The sequence below is a fragment of the Dermacentor silvarum genome, chromosome 11, assembly GCF_013339745.2.
Source record: "Dermacentor silvarum isolate Dsil-2018 chromosome 11, BIME_Dsil_1.4, whole genome shotgun sequence".
Taxonomy (NCBI): domain Eukaryota; kingdom Metazoa; phylum Arthropoda; class Arachnida; order Ixodida; family Ixodidae; genus Dermacentor; species Dermacentor silvarum.
In genome coordinates this window covers 111667449-111685891 of record NC_051164.1, presented here as the reverse complement: position 1 = coordinate 111685891, position 18443 = coordinate 111667449, and the positions used below count along the sequence as shown (strand labels likewise).

At 42.2% G+C, this 18443-nt stretch overlaps 1 protein-coding gene across 1 annotated transcript in view; it reads left to right on the top strand.

The window, feature by feature from the left end:
• LOC119434029 (twitchin-like) overlaps positions 1 to 18443 on the top strand; it is a 225374-nt gene that overhangs the window by 130801 nt on the left and 76130 nt on the right. The window contains 14 exon segments of the mRNA XM_049659376.1: positions 502 to 804; positions 1779 to 2066; positions 2627 to 2926; positions 3405 to 3707; positions 4964 to 5245; positions 5823 to 6128; positions 6322 to 6624; positions 7585 to 7866; positions 8427 to 8732; positions 11032 to 11334; positions 11702 to 11986; positions 13281 to 13580; positions 15186 to 15488; positions 16249 to 16530. Coding sequence (XP_049515333.1) covers positions 502 to 804; positions 1779 to 2066; positions 2627 to 2926; positions 3405 to 3707; positions 4964 to 5245; positions 5823 to 6128; positions 6322 to 6624; positions 7585 to 7866; positions 8427 to 8732; positions 11032 to 11334; positions 11702 to 11986; positions 13281 to 13580; positions 15186 to 15488; positions 16249 to 16530 — 4146 coding nt within the window.

Below are 18443 nucleotides of genomic sequence, written 5' to 3'. Positions count from 1 at the left end.
TCTGCGTGCCTTGCACACTGAAGTGCACAGTGCAATCATAAAATTCTAGCCTACCAGAACCTTCGATGCACCAGATGCACCAGGACCTACCAGTTCTGGTGCATGAAATGGAGCTTGTTTCCAGCGTCAGTGGCGACAAGATTAAAGCCCAGTCTTACTGCATGCGAGTGCTGCTGAACAGAGTGTGAACACAGAAACTGGCACACTGCTGCCACGAGAGCAATGCCCTTATACACTTGTGACAATGCTATATTATGTCCTGTCACATACTTCGTGCAGTCAATGTCACTCTGGGAGATGTGAAAAGCGCACCTCTGTGTGTGTGGTGGAGGGTGAGGGGGATAAGAAAAAGAGCTGGCAGGATAATGAAGAGGGGGAAAGTTAGGCAAATTTATTAAAGTATCAACACTCAAGAGTTTGGCAGCACTTAGTGTACCTTTGTGTGAAGTAGCATGATGCCCCTTATGCTCTGCTGCTCATCTACAATGTTTGCCTTGGTAGATGAACCTGGCAAGCCAAGCAAGCCAGAGATCGTGGATTACGACAACACAAAGGTGGACCTCAAGTGGGACAAACCGACCAACGATGGTGGGCGCCCCATCCTCCACTACATTGTGGAGAAGAAGGAGAAGCACAGCTCTGACTGGGTGGAGGCCCTCAAGACACCCGGTGACAAGTGCGAGGCCACCGTGGATGGCCTCAAGGAGAACTCGGTCATGCAGTTCCGGGTGCGAGCTGTCAACAAGGCCGGTGTGGGAGAGCCCAGCGAACCCACTGAGAACCACATTGTCAAGCACCGTAACTGTGAGTGGTCACCTCTGCTGTGCACGACTGAAAATTCATGCTGTGCAGGTGTGCCGCTGGGTCGAGCTGTAGTGTCAGCAACTACTGTGGTACAGTGAAACCTCATTCTAAAAAAGTTATATCCAACAAGAAAATAGTTATATTGCATAGTATACAGTTAATTATATTGTATATTCATCAAAAAGCATATAGTACTTATTAGATGCTGATATCAGCAAGAAAGACTTTGTGTATATTTACGTATTATACTCAGCAATTCGCTATATAGGTTTTCATTACATTGAGGTTTGACTGTAGAATTCCGTCACAGTAAACCACATGGAAGCAAGCTAAGGGTTTACTGTGTTGCACTTGCTATAGTAAATGGAGCCACTTGAAATCCAACTTCAGCTGACAAGACTGCTTTAGCACTGAACAAAAACAAAGTTTATAATATAGTACTGTTAATGAATGGTGGGAATATAGACACGTTAGCAGATTGCTTAACACAGGTCTACTTTGTTGATTCATGTTGCCATGATAAGAGACCAACAAAGCATACTAATCAGAAACTTAAGCTGTTGACAGCAGCTGGACAAAAAACATTTGGGAAGAATTCTGCCATGGGGCATCATAGCTCATCTTTAGCTAACACCATGATCTTGGATAATAATGGGATGGTCACTTTGAGTGGGTGCATTTCTAGAATTTGGTAACACTGCCTAATAATGAACTGGTGCACTTGAATGCTGAAGTTTGCAATGTAAATGAGGCAATTAAAGTGGCGCTTATGCATCCAAGGCAAGTGAGGCATAGCAAAAAGGATACACATGTTGTTTAACAGAGAGAGGGTAAACATAAAAATGTAAGTTTTGATAAAGCCAAAGGTTTATTGGTCGTTTTTCAGTCTGCAATGCATGGTTTGTTTACTGCACGCATTTTGCACAAACAAACCCCAATGACTTGTTTTTCCTGTCCTCCTCTTCATTGTCCAGTGAAACCTCGCATTGACCGAACCAACCTGAAGAATATTATATTGAAGGTGGGAAGGTCTCACACCTTTGAGGTTGACATCATTGGTGAGCCACCACCTGAAATTGTCTGGACGTTTGGTGAAGCTGTGCAAAAGCTCAGCCCTGATGAGAACACCACCATTGAGAACAAGGACTACCATTCCGACTTTGGCATAGTCAAAGCTCTTCGCAAGCAGTCTGGAAAGTACACCATCACTGCTACCAACAGGAATGGAAAGGACTCTGTCTCAATCGACATCACTATTCTTGGTGGGTAGTACTTTCTATTCTTTTTATTTGTCATGACTTACTTGAGTGAATGAATGTTGATCAACATTCACTTTAACTTCATCACAATAAGGTATGTTTTCTGCATTGAGCTTGGAATGCATCAGTTGTGAGAAACAGTGTGCTTGACGTTTTAAATAGCTAGCATACAGGATAGCAAGCGTGCTTGTGCCTTTGTAGAAGCACAATAGTTGAGTACAAAGGTTGTTATTTTAACAAAAATATCATTACACTCCACAACCAATAAAACCAGTCATGAAGCAAGTCATGGCACTCGCTGTAAACACAACCAGATGTGTTGTATGTGTTGAATGGAAAATCCTAGGCCGATTACTATATTGATTGAGCAGTCAGCTCTGCAGAGTGATCACTTCAAATTCACAGTACGTGAACTGCAGGCAATGCACACAGCCTAAGCCAGTGAACTATTTCTTTACACTTTCTCTGTGTCTTTTTACTGACATACTTATGGGGAACGAAGGTATAAAAATCGCATTTTGCTAAGCAATACTACTTCTAATTTTTTTTTTCTCTTACCAAAGGCAAACCAGCCAAACCCGAAGGACCACTGGAGGTCAAGGATGTCCATAAGGAGGGCTGCAAGCTGAAGTGGAACAAGCCAAAGGATGATGGTGGCTGTCCACTGCGCCATTATGAAGTTGAAAAATTGGACAAGGAAACTGGTCGCTGGACCCGTGTTGGCAAGACAGACAAGCCAGAGATTGAGGTCACTGGCCTGACCCCCAACAAGGAGTACCTGTTCAGGGTCACTGCTGTCAATGACGAGGGCGAATCCGAACCACTGGAGACACTCCAGGGAACAGTTGCAAAGAACCCATATGGTAAGTACTAATGCAGTCATCATAAAATCTTCCTTTCTCATTGTCTGTGCCAACATTACTGTTCTGATAATAGACACCATACTCCTTGAATTGCCCAAGGTTTGGCATATCTTTCAGTTATCATGATGAGGGGACGTGATTAGTAGATAAGCGAGTGCACTGGCATTATTTCCAGCCAGTGAGAAGCATGTGGGATGTTGTCGTTTGCTTTAGAAGTAAATAAATTTGGGTTGCTGGAAATGCATACTTTCTTTGTTTTATTTCCTGCATTTTTTATCATTTGTATAAATGGTATTGCTACTCTCAAGGCATTACATTAGGTTACACAAGAAATATGAATGTAGTAGCCATTGAGCTGTGTTATTCTCATTAGCAATGCCTCCAATGTAATTGGTCTATAAGAAGTGCGTTCTATAAAGTGACATACAAGACAAAAGATGTAATCTGAACACAACTGTCAACAATGCCTGCCTCCCAGATGAGCCAACCAAGCCAGGAACACCCGAGCTGGTTGACTGGGACAACACCAGCGTAGACCTCAAGTGGGAGCCACCAAAGAGTGATGGTGGTGCCCCAATTGAGAAGTATGTTATAGAGAAGAAGGATCGCTTCGGCACTGACTGGGAGAAGGCTGCCGAAGTGCCTGGCTCCAAGACAGAGGCCAAAGTGGCCGGCCTCAAAGAAAACACTGAATTACAGTTCAGGGTGGTGGCTGTCAACAAGGCAGGTCCCAGCGAACCCAGTGAGCCAACACAGACGCACACTGTCAAGCACAGAAAATGTAAGTGTCACTATTCTGGTTCAGCTTGGTAGACCCATTGCTTACTAGCCTGCTACTGTGAGCCCATTAAGCTGGCTTATAAAAAAAACTTGCAAGCAAGAGTACAACTACTACTTAAATTACAGCCTCTTGCAGTCGGCCGAGGCATATTTCAGTCATTAAAACTTAGCACCAAAAATAGGCAAGACAGAGAGAAATTAACTTGACAAGCCACCGTAGAATGAATGTCATGACATCAAACAGATAGCATTCTTCATTTTATATTTCTCCTCCCTGTGTCTTCTCTGTTCTGCGATGAATTTCTGTAACTACCAGCTGACACTGTGACAGTTTCTTGAGATTTAAAGGTGCCAACAGCTGTCAAAATTTATCAAGCACAAGCTCTTTCGCTTGTTGTATTAGTATCAGTATTTTCGCATGCTCAGTGAAGAGCAGTACCAGATCAACAGTCTCATGCTCTCAGCATGATCTCAGCAATGTTTATTGCACTGCAGACCATCATTAACAGAGATGCTAAGGGAAGAACATCTACCTTATTATTCATATGGTGGGAGAGATATGTGAGGTGTCGATTCAGCCATCGATCAAAGTTGCAAACTCTGACCCTAGTGTTCAGCATCTCAGCTTTGTTTTGATGTGGCAGGAATATGCATTAACTTGCCTGCTTAAAGTGATAAAAACCATATGGGCAGGGCTGATACAGTTAATTGCTGCGTTTAAACAGCAGCTACGTAAATGTCATGTCTATTATGATGACACTGGCCTTGAATTGCAAATATCTTAGTTTAATTGATGCTCTGTTTGTGTTATGTTGTACTAGTTGTAAGGAGCAACCAAGGAATAGTTAGTGTCTAGTACAAAATAAAATTTCTTTCAGTGTATTCGTCCCTTTTCGCTAACCACCTGCCAATGAATGACTCACATTCAACTCAATCAGTACATTTTGTTCTAAGCTCTATATATGTAGCTAGATGCATGTGTAAGAAAGACAAGAGCCATTTACTATTTAGCCACAATGTCATCTACATGTTCAGGAATGCTGTATAAATAAGACGGTGCACATATTTTTTTTTTTTTCAACTTATGCAGCTATTATACTTACGTGTTGCTCTTGTTTAGCTGATATATTTGGTTTAGTGGAGAATCTACAATGGTCTAATCAATAATACAACTTTATGCATCATGTATTGGTTGTTTGTTATAGTGAACTTGCTTGCTTACTCTATTTTTTGCTATTATTTTTTTCTCGTCATCAGTGAAGCCATACATTGACCGCACAAACCTTGACGTCACAATGGTCAAGAAGGGCAAGCAAGTCCGTCTTGATGTCAACATTCGTGGTGAACCACCGCCAAAGGTCACCTGGAAGCTGGTGGAAAAGATTGTCGAGACTAAAGACAATGTGGAGGTCATCAATGTTGATTACAACACGAAACTGAACATCAATGATGCTCAACGCAAGGACTCTGGCCTTTACAAGATCATTGCTGAAAATGAGCATGGAAAAGATGAAGCACAAGTTGAAATTATTGTTCTTGGTGAGTATTTGTGGTTAACTGTCACTGCACTTGAATTATTCAATACTTTATGCTTAATTTCAAGTAGTACTATGCTACAACACAGTATTATTTGTATGGCAGATTAAGTTTGGACTGCGTGACATATAGAAATGTTAGAATGAAAAGACATTATAGGCTCGGTAAAAGCTCCACACTATAAGTATGGAAAACAAAGGCTTATGACAAAAATGTTGAATTCGTGCTGGCCAAGCTTAATGTACATGCAGGGTCAAAAGATTGAACTAGGCTAACATTCAACTTTTTTTGCAGAACCTGCATCCCATAAACTTTTGAGCTTGCCTGTACATGATGCCTTTGGCTAGTAAAAGAAGGCAGACACCTTGTTGGTTTTGCTTATGGATGTTCTCATCAAAGATGAATTTTATTATAATCTTTTTGGGATGGCTTTCAGTACAGCAAGCATCCTGTGGATGCCAGTGCTGTGCATTGTTTTTCAGTACCGTTTTCTTTCTTGCTCTGAGCTGTGCACCTTACTTGGTAATCTTCACTTGGTGAACCTTTTCTTGCCCTCTTTTTGTGATCACTCTTTTCATAGCTGCACCTTCAAGACCAGGAGGCCCACTCAAGGTGTCGGATGTGCACGACAAAGGCTGCAAACTTAAGTGGAACAAGCCAGAAGACGACGGTGGCAAGCCACTTCAAGCATATGTCGTGGAAAAAATGGACACGCAGACAGGCAGCTGGGTGCCCGTGGCACGAGTGGACCCTGACAAGACTGAGTGTCCTGTGACCGGGCTCATACCTGGAAAGCAGTACCAGTTCCGTGTGAAGGCAGTCAATGCCGAAGGAGAATCGGAGCCCTTGGTCACTGATGGACCAACACTTGCTAAGAACCCATATGGTAAGTGCACAACAGTTCTTAATGGCCTTGTTACTACAGTTTCCTGTGGTGCAGTTTCACCACAAAAATGCACAAATATGCACAAAAATGCAGAATATCAGTGCTATGGGTATCTTACTAACCAGAATTGCCAGAGTTTCTCATGCATGTGCCTGTTGCTGACGCATGTTGCTGTGTTGCTGCTTTGGTGCAGACGAACCAGGCAAGCCAGGAAAACCCGAGATTGTGGACTGGGACGAGAAGCACGTCGACCTCAAGTGGGATGCACCCAAGGACGATGGAGGCGCACCCATCACGGGGTATGTGGTTGAGAAGAAGGACAGAGTCGGTGGCCACTGGGAGCCCTGCCTGGAGACGAACAGTTCCAAGCCCGAAGCCAAGGTGGAAGGCCTGGTGAAGGGACAGCAGTACCAATTCCGCGTGCGGGCCGTCAACAAGGCTGGCCCAGGAGAGCACAGTGAGCCAACAGGAACACACCTCTGCAAGGAGCGATTCCGTAAGCCCATCTCTTACTTTGCCCTTCATTTTTCTGTTTGGGCATTTACTCTGCTGAAATGACAACTAAAGATTTCTGCATGATGTAAAACAGAAACATTTCACATACTTGGAGTGTTGCTCTTGTGGGCGGCCTGTTTTGAGGTGAAAGTTGTGTGCCTGGTGTTGGTTGGCTTGATGTGAACAGGGGCCAACTGACTTCATGTAGCTTCGCCAATCAGCTATTCTGCTAAACTTAGTTCAGCTGGTCAGCTTCCTAGTGCATGTGCTCTTGCTTGCAAATCATTTGGTGTGTAGTTGTACTTATTTTAAAATATGTAGCTCACAATACAATATAGTCACATAGAAGCACTCTCAGCTCCTGTTGAACTCAAAACCAACATTTTTAAATCAATTTTAGCATCATTTTTGAATCTCATGGTTTGCATGCACCGTGATGGCCGACATGGAGGAAGAGGTGCGTAATCAATTTTCTATGGCACAACAATCTCAATAGTTCGTTATTATCTATGTACTGGTGAAGCGTGACCACAAGTATCCTACATTGTGTTTTATGCTCCTCATGCATATATAGGCAATGCTAGAAATTAACTGATTGATGACAGTAACATAGATTGCACATTTATTAATGTGTCCTCATGCTGATGCTTTCATAGATACTGGCGCAGATTTAGTAGGATTTCTAAATGTAGCAGTTTACAGAAGTAGGTGATTTGTTTGTGTGTGTCACCTTGAAAGACTTAAAAATAATGTTAGGAAGTCCTCATCTAAGCCAGTGGTAATTCTGCTCTACAAAGAGACATTACATTTTGTTGGGCTTACTTAGCAAAATCTGTGATACTCTGTACAACTTAAACTAGGTCATCAATGTTACAAGATTAAATTTCAGCAAATCTTCTCACGCATTTGGGCAGCCATGTGGCTTAAAACAAGTTTTGACTAAGTTGCTTCTTGCTTGCAGTGGCACCAAAGATTGTGCGGGACAACCTCCAGAACATCACTGTCCGTGCTGGACACATTGCCAAGGTTAACGTGGAAGTCATAGGCGAACCTCCACCAAAAACTACATGGCTTTTCAATGGAAAAGAACTGGAGAAGGGTGATGTTATTAAGATTGAAGATGAGGATTACAAGACATTCCTGTGCATAGGCAAGGTGGCCCGCAAGCACTCTGGCAAGTACACAATCAAAGCTGAGAACTCATCAGGAAAAGACGAAGAGACCATAGAGATCCTCGTCCTCGGTAAGCAACATCCAACTTTCTAACTTCATGGGTCAGCATGATATCCGTCAAATGTCAGCCCTTCATGGAGGTTATTTATCTGGCATGAACAGGAGTGGCATTGTGAGACATAACTTTAATTTTGACACCACTATGACTAACTTCACTCTCCTTGCTAGAGCAAGAGGACCATAAGCAGTAGCTTGCTGGGTGTTACGAAACATATTTAAAACACTGTATGCATTGAAAAAGTTGTAAAGGTCAGCATCTATCATAAGTTATTGTTTGTTGTCTTAATGAGCAGCCAAAGTAACAATGCACCTTAGTTTGTGTTGAGTTACTCTAGAGTAACTTTCCTTTAGTAACGCTCAATAAAATATCAGTATACATGGTGAGGTACTAGCACGTAAGCTTAAGCTTAATTGACACGTAAAATAAGGTTAATTGTACCTTTCTGTTGCCTTCCAGTCAGTTAGCGCTTCAGTCATATGGCTTTTCTTGACCAAGTAGTTAAAATGAATGGAAACTGCTAACTACAGTATCTAAGCAGATTTTGCAGTGGTGCTCCATGCTATTCACAGACAAGCCTTCCAAACCCGAGGGACCACTGGAGGTCACAGATGTGGACGCTAAGGGATGCAAGCTGTCATGGAACAAACCTAAAGATGACGGTGGTACTCCAATCGAGGGGTACCAGCTGGAGAAGATGGATACTGCAACTGGCCGGTGGGTGCCCTGTGGGAAAGCTGACAAGGACACCACTGAAATGAAGGTGACTGGACTAGAACCAGGCAAGAAGTACCAGTTCCGTGTTAAGGCCATCAACAATGAGGGTGAATCTGAGCCACTCGAGACGGAGCGATCAACCCTTGCCAAGAACCCATACGGTGAGCACTGCGTCACTTCATTTTCTGGTTCTTCAGGATGTCTTTGTTGCTTTGAATTATCTGCACAAAGATTCTATGTAACTGTCATTATCAAAGGGGGACTTGGGTGTATAAACACTAGTGCTTTCGTGAGCTGGTATTATGTTTACAGCCCTTTCAAAGCTTCAAAGCTATGTCATGCTTTACTAGAGCCACTGCCTTGTCTCAGCACTGCCATTGCTATGAAACTTTCAGCACTCCATAATGTAGTGGTTCTAAAAATGAGTTGAGTTCAGCTGGTCCAGTAAGCAAGGGCTCGGCACTTTTTATTCCAAGAATGTCACACCTTGGTGGTGCCCCCTGGTAGTGTGGTAGTACTATTAGTGGTGTTCGTGGCGCCACTGCGTTGCAAACTATCAAAGCACACAACTACACATAATCTGCTTATTGAGGGAGTGTTGAGTGTTGGAGTGCCAGAAGTTCTATGAGAACCATGCTGCAGGGCTTGGCAACAGCTCTTGTCACTCGCTTAGTTTGTCCTCTAGTTAGTGCTATTAAGCTTTGTGGAAATAAGTTTTGATTGCAGCTACTCTGAACATACATTTGGGAACTACCTAATTTTATAGTGCTTATCGCTATGCAGGTTGATTTTAAACAGCTTAATGGAAAGCTGCCTTACTGCTTTCTTGCATATTTACTCCAGAAACAAAAAACTTATTTGCCAGTGTACTTCCATTTTATTAAAAGTGCAGTACTAGAAGCATAAAGCAAATCATAGGGCAGCTCAAGATCTGTGAGTCACTCTTTTGGAAGGCTTTTTTTTAATAAAAATTTTTCACTTGTGTGTATGCAGATGCATATGTGAACAACTGAATCACTTGGCATGATTCAGATAATGCTTTTATGTTTTGATTGTTATAGCGAGCCTTGTTTTGTTAATTGTTTTAAAGAAGGACACGTGAATAATGTTTTATTTTAAGTGTGGCTGTGTATGCTGCTCTAATTTCAATGCTGAACAAAAAAAAAACACATAATATAACCCATGACATAGCATATAATATCACCCATGACTTATCAGCTATTGCTTGTTCATTACTTTGAGATTTATAATAATAGGTACTTTGTGTAACATGAATATGAACTATAACCAGATGATATGCAGCATCTGTACACTATAACAGCACACGTCACAGCTCTTGCAAACATGCGCACTATTGCTCTAAACAAGCAAAGCCTTACAGCTTAACCGCAGGCAACATCTAATGACATAACATGTACATAACATGTAGATAACACTTTCAAAATAGAGCATTGACTCAAACGATGGAAAGTCTACAGCATCAGACAACTGAGTGCTGTGGTTGTGCACATCTGCAACATGCTCTTTAAACATACTTGGTGTAGTCTCAGACTTTTAACTACAAACGTGGTGGTACAATCATTGGACCAACAGACCTTACAGGTATGGCGCAAGTCAACTTTGGCAGTCATCATGAAGTCAGCTTTTTACATATATTACCTTTCATCATTTCTTAGCTTTCTTTAGCAGACACAGTGAAATTGTGCTATTTAACATCTAATGTGCAGCTCATGCAATGAAGTAATTTCAATTCAATGTAAGTTTCGTGCACCATTAGATAAAAAAGTTATGAATAAATCAAGATGCTAAGACCGAAAGGGCGTCCTGAGACTGGCACAGCACCATGAAACATTAAAATAGTCAACATAGCCCCACCTTCTTGTCAGTGCACATGAGCATACTATACACTTCATAGAAATTTCTTTCATTCATACTCTGAAAAGTGAGTTACGTGATATTATGGTGGATATCAAAAAGAACTTCAAAGGCAAAAATATACAGCAAATAGATAGCGACAGCAAACTTTTTATGACAGAAACATTTGCTCAGTTTCAGTGCAATCTTGAATAACACATTTCGCAGAGGTTCTATCTCACCAGCCATATGTCACACTTGATTACAGTCGGATGAATTAGTAGGCATGTGCTGCCGCTCTACAATTTGTTGAGTCTGACCCGTTATATCACACAGTGTTTATTTTGGATTTTTTTACATGAACAAGCATTTTCAATTTGTGCTAAGCTGCATCAAATGGCAGATAGGTCAGGAACTTTGTCTTCATGAACACTCAGGTTTGTTGTGAGTTAAATGCAACACACAGCTAATATCCATTTCATAAAGCTTGAGAATGCAGAAAGGTTGGCTTTGCACAACCGTTACACCACAAGTAAAATGTAGGCAGCCGTATGTGGAAATAGCCTCAGAACTCATTTTGCACGTGGTATGCATGCGACATGGCAGATGAACCCGGAGCACCAGGTATGCCAGTCATCACCGATTACGACAAAGACTTCGTGGTGCTCAAGTGGGATGAGCCACTCAAGGATGGGGGTGCACCCATCACGGGCTACATCATTGAGAAGAAAGACAAGTACAGCCATGACTGGACACCCGCCGCTGAGGTGGTTGGCAACAGGACTGAGGGCAAAGTTGACAAGCTTCAGGAAGGTGACAAGTACGAGTTCCGTGTACGAGCCGTTAACAAGGCTGGTCCGGGTGAGCCGAGTGAGGCCACTGCACCTCACCTCATGAAACACAAGCACCGTAAGTATGACCCCTCTCTTCAGTCTTTCTGCTTTTGGCTCTTTATAAAGGTCTCGCTTGATAACTGTGAAACTGAGTAGTGCCTCATATTGCACGCCTCGAAAAGCCACTGTGAAAATTCTATAGACTACTATGCGCACTTTTGAGTGCTTAAGTAGAGCACAACCACTGAAACTCTCGTTGCTATAGTGTAACTAGCACTGGTTTGATTATTTATTCACTTGAGTGACAAACTACATTCAAGATTAAAGGTTTACTCTTAGTAGCATCTTTTTTTTTTTTCAATATTTGGATAAAAGCAGTTGAGGTTTGTTTTGGATGAAAATTTGAAGAAATAGCTTCTCATGCAGTAACCTTTCTTCTACAGTGAAGCCACGTATTGACCGAACCAATCTGCGCAACCTGACGATCAAGGTTGGCCAGGCGGTCAGCTTTGATGTGGACATCATCGGCGAGCCACCGCCAACGGTCACTTGGGAGCACGTGGGCAAGGGTGAGGTCAAGTCTGACGAGGTTTATCAGGTTGATAATGTGGACTACAACACCAAGTTCAACATCCTGAGGGCCACCCGCAAGGAGACAGGTGTCTATAAAGTCAAAGCTACCAACGACTCTGGAACGGACGAGGCAGAAGTGGAAATCAATGTTCTAGGTGGGTGAAATATCTAAGGCCATATTCATTGTAGATCACCTTCAGAGGTGTTATTTTGGTGAGAACTGATTGGGCTAAAATCAGTAGAAGCAATAGTGATAAAGGAAGCCTGTGGGAAGACAAACTTTCAATTAGCATTATATTAAAATATATTGTGGCTGTTGAATGCATTTACGGGATGATCAGCAGAAGCATTGTGATGTCACCAATTGTCTATATACTTATTTTGAGGCATGTCACCGTGTGCTGTAATAATTGAAAGGTATATAAATGTTATCAGTGAAAAGTACAGCCCTCGTTAGGCCTGTTTGAGCCACAGTTATGATACAATGATACCATTCCTGTTTTATTGCGATAGCAATTATATGGACACTCAAAAGCAGATTTCTGCCGTCGCCGTCGCCGTGAGGTTCCGTATGACGTCAATGGAGATGAAATCGTCGCCGTGCGCCGAACGCTGTATGTGCGAGTGAAAGGGCGCGAGGGACGCGCGCTTTCACGGGGAGTGAACGCACGGCGGAGAACAAACGCACGTTCTGCTCTGTGCTCCCTTAAGGGCTGCAGAAGTAGGCGTCTCTTTCCTCCTCTACAATCACCATATATATAGAGCAAACGTGCCTTCTTCCGACGCACGAAAGGCCGTGGGGGGGAGGGGGAGGGAAGGGAGGCGACGTTTAGCTGCGGCACCAAGTGCCTATTTATATCAGAGGCTCCGGCAACAGTCACCAACGCCGCATGCATTTTGAGCGAACGCGGGCAAAACACCGACAGCGTCGACAACAGTTCTGCGTGTTGCCAGTGCTGCTGCATGTCCAAGTTTATACAGCTGATAAAGCTGCTATCATTACTCCGTATAGCTCTCTTCAAATTTGCTATCGCAATTGATGCTTCACCTTTCAGGTGAAACTGCGACAACTTTTTTTTGCTAAGAAGTTTAAAACAAATAGCTGTTCCCTGAAAATTATGTGGTATGACCTTGCCGAAATGCTCATGTATTCTTACGTAAAGCACACACACATTAAGTTTCTTCATGATGATGTTTACCTCAAATGTACAATCATTCTCCTGTTCTGCAATTCAAACATGACACCCTTGTGCTGTACACACTATAACTTAATGAGATGACTGCGACAACATGGTTCCAGTAGATTTGTAAAAGTGCATCATCAATTTTTGTAAATCATTATTCCAGCTTTGTAACCACGTGACGGTAAAGTGAAAGATTGAGTTGCTTGAAATGAATGAGATGTCATATGACAGTAGTTTGAGCTTTATTCTTTCTAATTTCCTGCAGGCAAGCCAGGCAAGCCCAATGGGCCCTTGGAAGTGTCCAATGTCCGTAAGGATGGTTGCTCACTAAGCTGGAAGAAGCCAGACGATGACGGAGGCTGCCCAATCGAGTGCTATGAGGTGGAGAAGATGGACGAGGAAACTGGCCGCTGGGTGCCAGCTGGAAAATCAACGGAACCCAAGCTGGAGGTCAAGAACTTGGTTCCAGGCAAGAAGTACAAGTTCCGAGTGCGTGCTGTGAACAAGGAAGGTGACTCTGAGGAGCTTGAGACGGAAACAAGCACGCTTGCCAAGAATCCCTTTGGTAAGTGACAGAAGTGTACTGCTTGCAGCTGCATCTATGCTGTAAAAGCAAGACAGTTGCCAAGACTATTTTCAAGTCAAAAACAGGTAACACAGTTGTATATGGACAATGTGCCATTCAGTTGTGATGTTAGCCACAGTAGCACTGAGTTTGACAGTTCACTTTTCTTTGAAGCAGCGCAAAAAAAAAAAAAAAAAAAGGAGAGAGAACACTGAGAAGAATAATGTTACACTAGGACTGTGTTGTTGCTTTTCTTCTTTTTTGACATATCTTTTACTTTATATTCAAGAAAAACGAACGTTAACTAAATATTTTGGCTGTTTAACTTACAATATGCTTACTAAGTATGCATACTTACTTGCTTACCAAGTATGCATATGCTTAACAGTATCTTACGAAGTATGCCAGCATACTACACAGCTATAGTTTCCACCTATCCCCTATAAATTATCCTAGCCTAAAAATAACCTGTTCTTGGGCTAGTTGGTTGATAGTTAATGAAGCCATTGTAGCTCAAATAGCACAGACATGAGAAAGACAACACCAGATGGGTAGCGCCCATGGTGTCCTGCCTTGTCTCTCTTGTGTCTGTTTTATTTGCACTACGATGGCTTCCTTAAGCATCCTACCCTTTATAAGGCTAAAATAGTCATGTGCAACATTTTCATTTTCAAAGGATCCTTACTATGCTTAGTCATGTCATTTTGTAAAGTGTTCCTTGGATTCTTACTCTTTAGCTCAAATCTGTCGTTTGACTTTTGCTATGACATCAATTGTTGTGACAGTTGCAGCACAGGTATAAACATAACATTAGTTCCAAATGAGATGCAACTGGCAAGAACACAATATCATAAAATAATGACACTGTGAAAACCATGATTTTGTTTGGGAGTTCATGATTTGCATAACCGTTCTTTGAATTATGGTCAATGTGTGCCAGATTCATTGAGTGTATGCAAGTGAACCAGAGCAAAACTTGCTGTCTTTCTCTGAAATGGAAAAATGTGGCTCCTGCTTATCAGGCTTCTTCCACTTGATACCTTCTGCCTTAATTTCTTTGAAAGCTGAAACTTACCAAAACGCAAACCTGAGTTTGTGCAGATGAGTCACTTGAATGCAGGAGGTAACAAGAGATGAGGGATTAACATCAAGTGCATAGCTGGATAGACCTCTACCTTCTGAAGGTGCTCTTGTTAAAAATGCTGTAAAAGTGAATGTAGCAATAATTGGCTCAACTTTGCGACAGAAATATGTTCACAACAAATATGTCTTACAAATATGTTCACTACAGGTGCTATATAGGTAGGTATAATCAACAGTGGTTGAACAAGCGATCTCTCTAGAGTTAATGTTTTGACAAAGAGACCTGTCTGCATCAGGGTAACAACTGCTGTTGCTCTGGCGAAAACACGTACTCTTGTTAAAATGTAGGCTCTAGAATCATCTTTATCTTTTTAGCAATCATTGTTGATCATTCTTAGGCTCCATTCCTGTGAAGCTCTGTCTAATAAGTGGGTATAGAATTGCTTTCATCCTCTGCCTGGCACATATCAAAGGAAAACCAGTGCATACATTAACACCTTGCCCGGTTTTGCACCCGTGCAGATGAACCTGGCAAACCGGGCCGTCCCGAGCCAACTGACTGGGACAGCGACCATGTGGATCTTAAGTGGTCGCCACCAGAGAGTGATGGAGGCACTCCCATCACAGCATACGCAGTCGAGAAACGCAAGAAGGGCACGCACAAGTGGCAGAAGGCCAAGGAAGTTCCTGGTACCAGCAACGAGGCCACTGTGAGTGATCTGGAAGAGGGGGAGGAGTACGAGTTCCGTGTGATTGCCATCAACAAGGAAGGACCCAGCGAGCCTAGTGACGCTTCCCGATCTGTGGTGGCCAAGCCCAGGAAGTGTGAGTTCTTCACTTTGCAAGCACTAAACAGGAATTGCTGAGGCACTATTGGTGGGCTAGTTGGGGCTGGCCATTGTTGTTGTATAGGCAACACACTTCTAGGCACATTTACGAACGTGTACACTTGTGTTTGTCAATTTTTGTCTTGGTGCATCTGCTGACTCTAGGACAGCAAGAACAGAAGTCATTTATGTGGTTTTCACAATAGATACCTCCTGCTTTCTACAGTACAAACATATTATTCAATTCTGTAACATTTTTCTCATTATCAAGCTGAAATCAGAGTGGCTTAAAAAGGAAAGTCATATTTAAATTCCTTTTCCTCATCTCATCAGTATATGTCACAAATATGAGATGCAACGTGTGGGTCTGGTGTTCTGGTCTTGAGACTTTTACCCACTGAAGGATGCAGCCATCTACACTAAATTGCTAACAAGCAAAGAAAACCTAGCATAATCATACTGTTTCTTATACTGTTTATCATACTTTTTTCTTGTTAGCACATAATTTATGCCCTTTTAAGGAGACAATGCTATATTTATTTCCTTGCTGTTTATATTACCTCAATTGTATCACTGTGTTAGTGTTATGCACCAACTGCATATTCATGAGCATGTCTGCATGTCTGTTTCTATTATTATTATTATTATATTATTATATCTACAGATACATAGTAGTTGCGCAGTCTACTATGTAACAATATGTATTTTATATTCATTGTGTTGATGTGTTAATTCTTCTCTTCTTCAACCTTGTACAGTGGCACCCAAGATTGACCGCACCAACCTCAAGGACACAACCATTAAGAGTGGCCAGGCACTGAAACTTGATGTGGATGTCAAGGGCGAACCCTGCCCGACCATTGAGTGGTCTTACAATGGGCAGCCTCTCAAAGCAAACGACAAAATCAAAATTGACATTGAAGACTACCACACCCTGTTCATCCTGACTGGAGCCAAGCGTGCCCACACTGGAACCTACACAATCACAGCCAAGAACATGCATGGCACTGACGAGGCATCCATTCAGCTCAAAGTGCTCAGTGAGTATGCCCGCTGCACATCTGCTAGATTAAGTAGTCAGAATGCATACATAATTTGTGATATACATGTTTTTCCTGCAATCAAGCTTGAGCTATAGAAGGTGAAACAAACTATTTCATTATTTGTCAAGCACATTTACACATTACGTTTATGACATAGAAACTGTGGCGCCTCTCAGTATACAGTCAAACCATAATACAGTCGACTTCCGTTAATTTGATTCTGGCGGGACCTACAAAACTTATCAAATTATCCGGTGGGTTGAATTAAACAAACGGCAGAAATAACGCCGAAACATGCCATTAATTCACTTGGCAGCTTCGCTGCAATACATGCGTGTTATGCGGTGAAGCATACTAAGCGGGGAGAGGTGCCACAGTTGGGGGACATAGCACGTTACATTCCCAACTACAATCTAATTTACACACGCGCATGCACCATCTCTGGTCACAGTACGAGCATCGAGACTACTAATAAGTTTACTGGCAGGCCTTCAGAGTTTTAGACAGACCCCCGCTCTTTTGTTGGCTTTAAACATTCCCTCGACTTTCGGAGTTTTTTCATCTTACTGTCTTCCTTTTCGCTAGCTTTCCCAAAACACCAGATGGCTTTTCTTCGCTTCTCGGTGCGCAGCTTAAGAGGAAGCTTTAGCTCGGGGCCTCCTGTCTAAATACATGGGAAAGGAGAAATCGTTTTTCTCAGCAACCACTGAACCTAATTTGATGAGGTTTGTTGCACTTAAAAGAAAAAAGTTTAAATATAGTGACTGTTGATTGCGAATTTTTGATTTAGGTTGTCAATATTTTAATAAACATTCACAAAAACGAAACTCATGTTTACAGCTCAGTAACTCAGCAATGAAAAATGACATCGCAATTCTGTAAATTGCAGCTAATAGTACATCTAAAGCGGACATAATTGATGTATTATACATGACTCTCAAATAGACCACTAATTTGTGAATAGAACATTTGCAACACCCTTATAAACAATGTAACAAATTCACGTAAGGCATAAATTGGCATATCAAGTTTGTCCGCTTTGGATGCTCTAATGGATGCAGTTTACAGAACTGTGATATCTGTTCTAGGTGCAGAGCTACGAATTTTTTAACTTCATGCTTCTATTTTTTTTTCAAACTTGCCAGTTTCTGAAAATTTCATCAAGACAATTCAGGCCCTAAATCGAAATTTCGATTCCATGTGTCACTAGAATTTAACTTTTTCTCTCAAATGCAACAAATTTCATTAAAATCAGCCCAGTGGTTATTTCAGAAAAGCGTTTCTGCATTTAACATTTATTTTAATAGGAGGCATCAGAGTTGGGCCCGAGCTAAAGCTTCCTCTTAAGGAGCACGTACTAGGCCCCATTAACAGCCTCATTCACGAGACACGCATGGCAGGCGATACAAGGGCTCAAATCGCCACAGCAACATCAGAAATATTTCCTAGGTAAACTCGACTGTGGTGCGAAATACATTTCGTGAAAAGGGGACAGAAGAAAGGAGACAGTGAAGCGCCAACTAATAGCTCTGAATGGCTGCCAGTATGCTTATTACACGTCTAGGTACTCGTACTGTGATCGGAAACAGTGCGTGCGCGCCTGTACAATGAAGAAGCGCGTATTATGTCCCGTGACAGTGGCCCCTTCCCATTCTTGGTGTGCTTCACTGCAATACACTGCGTATGTTTAATCGCGTAGCATGGCTGTGTTGCGGCGAAGCTGTCCAGTCAAGTTCGAATTGTTCGGCGAAGGCCAATGTCGAGATCGAAATAACGGAAGTTTGGGCCCATAGAAATGTATGGGCACCGACCGGGACTGTTGGTAGGGATCGAATTAACCAAAACATTTTTTTTAACAGGAGTCGAGTTAACGGAAGTCTACTGTATAACTAACACGGATATGGTGAATT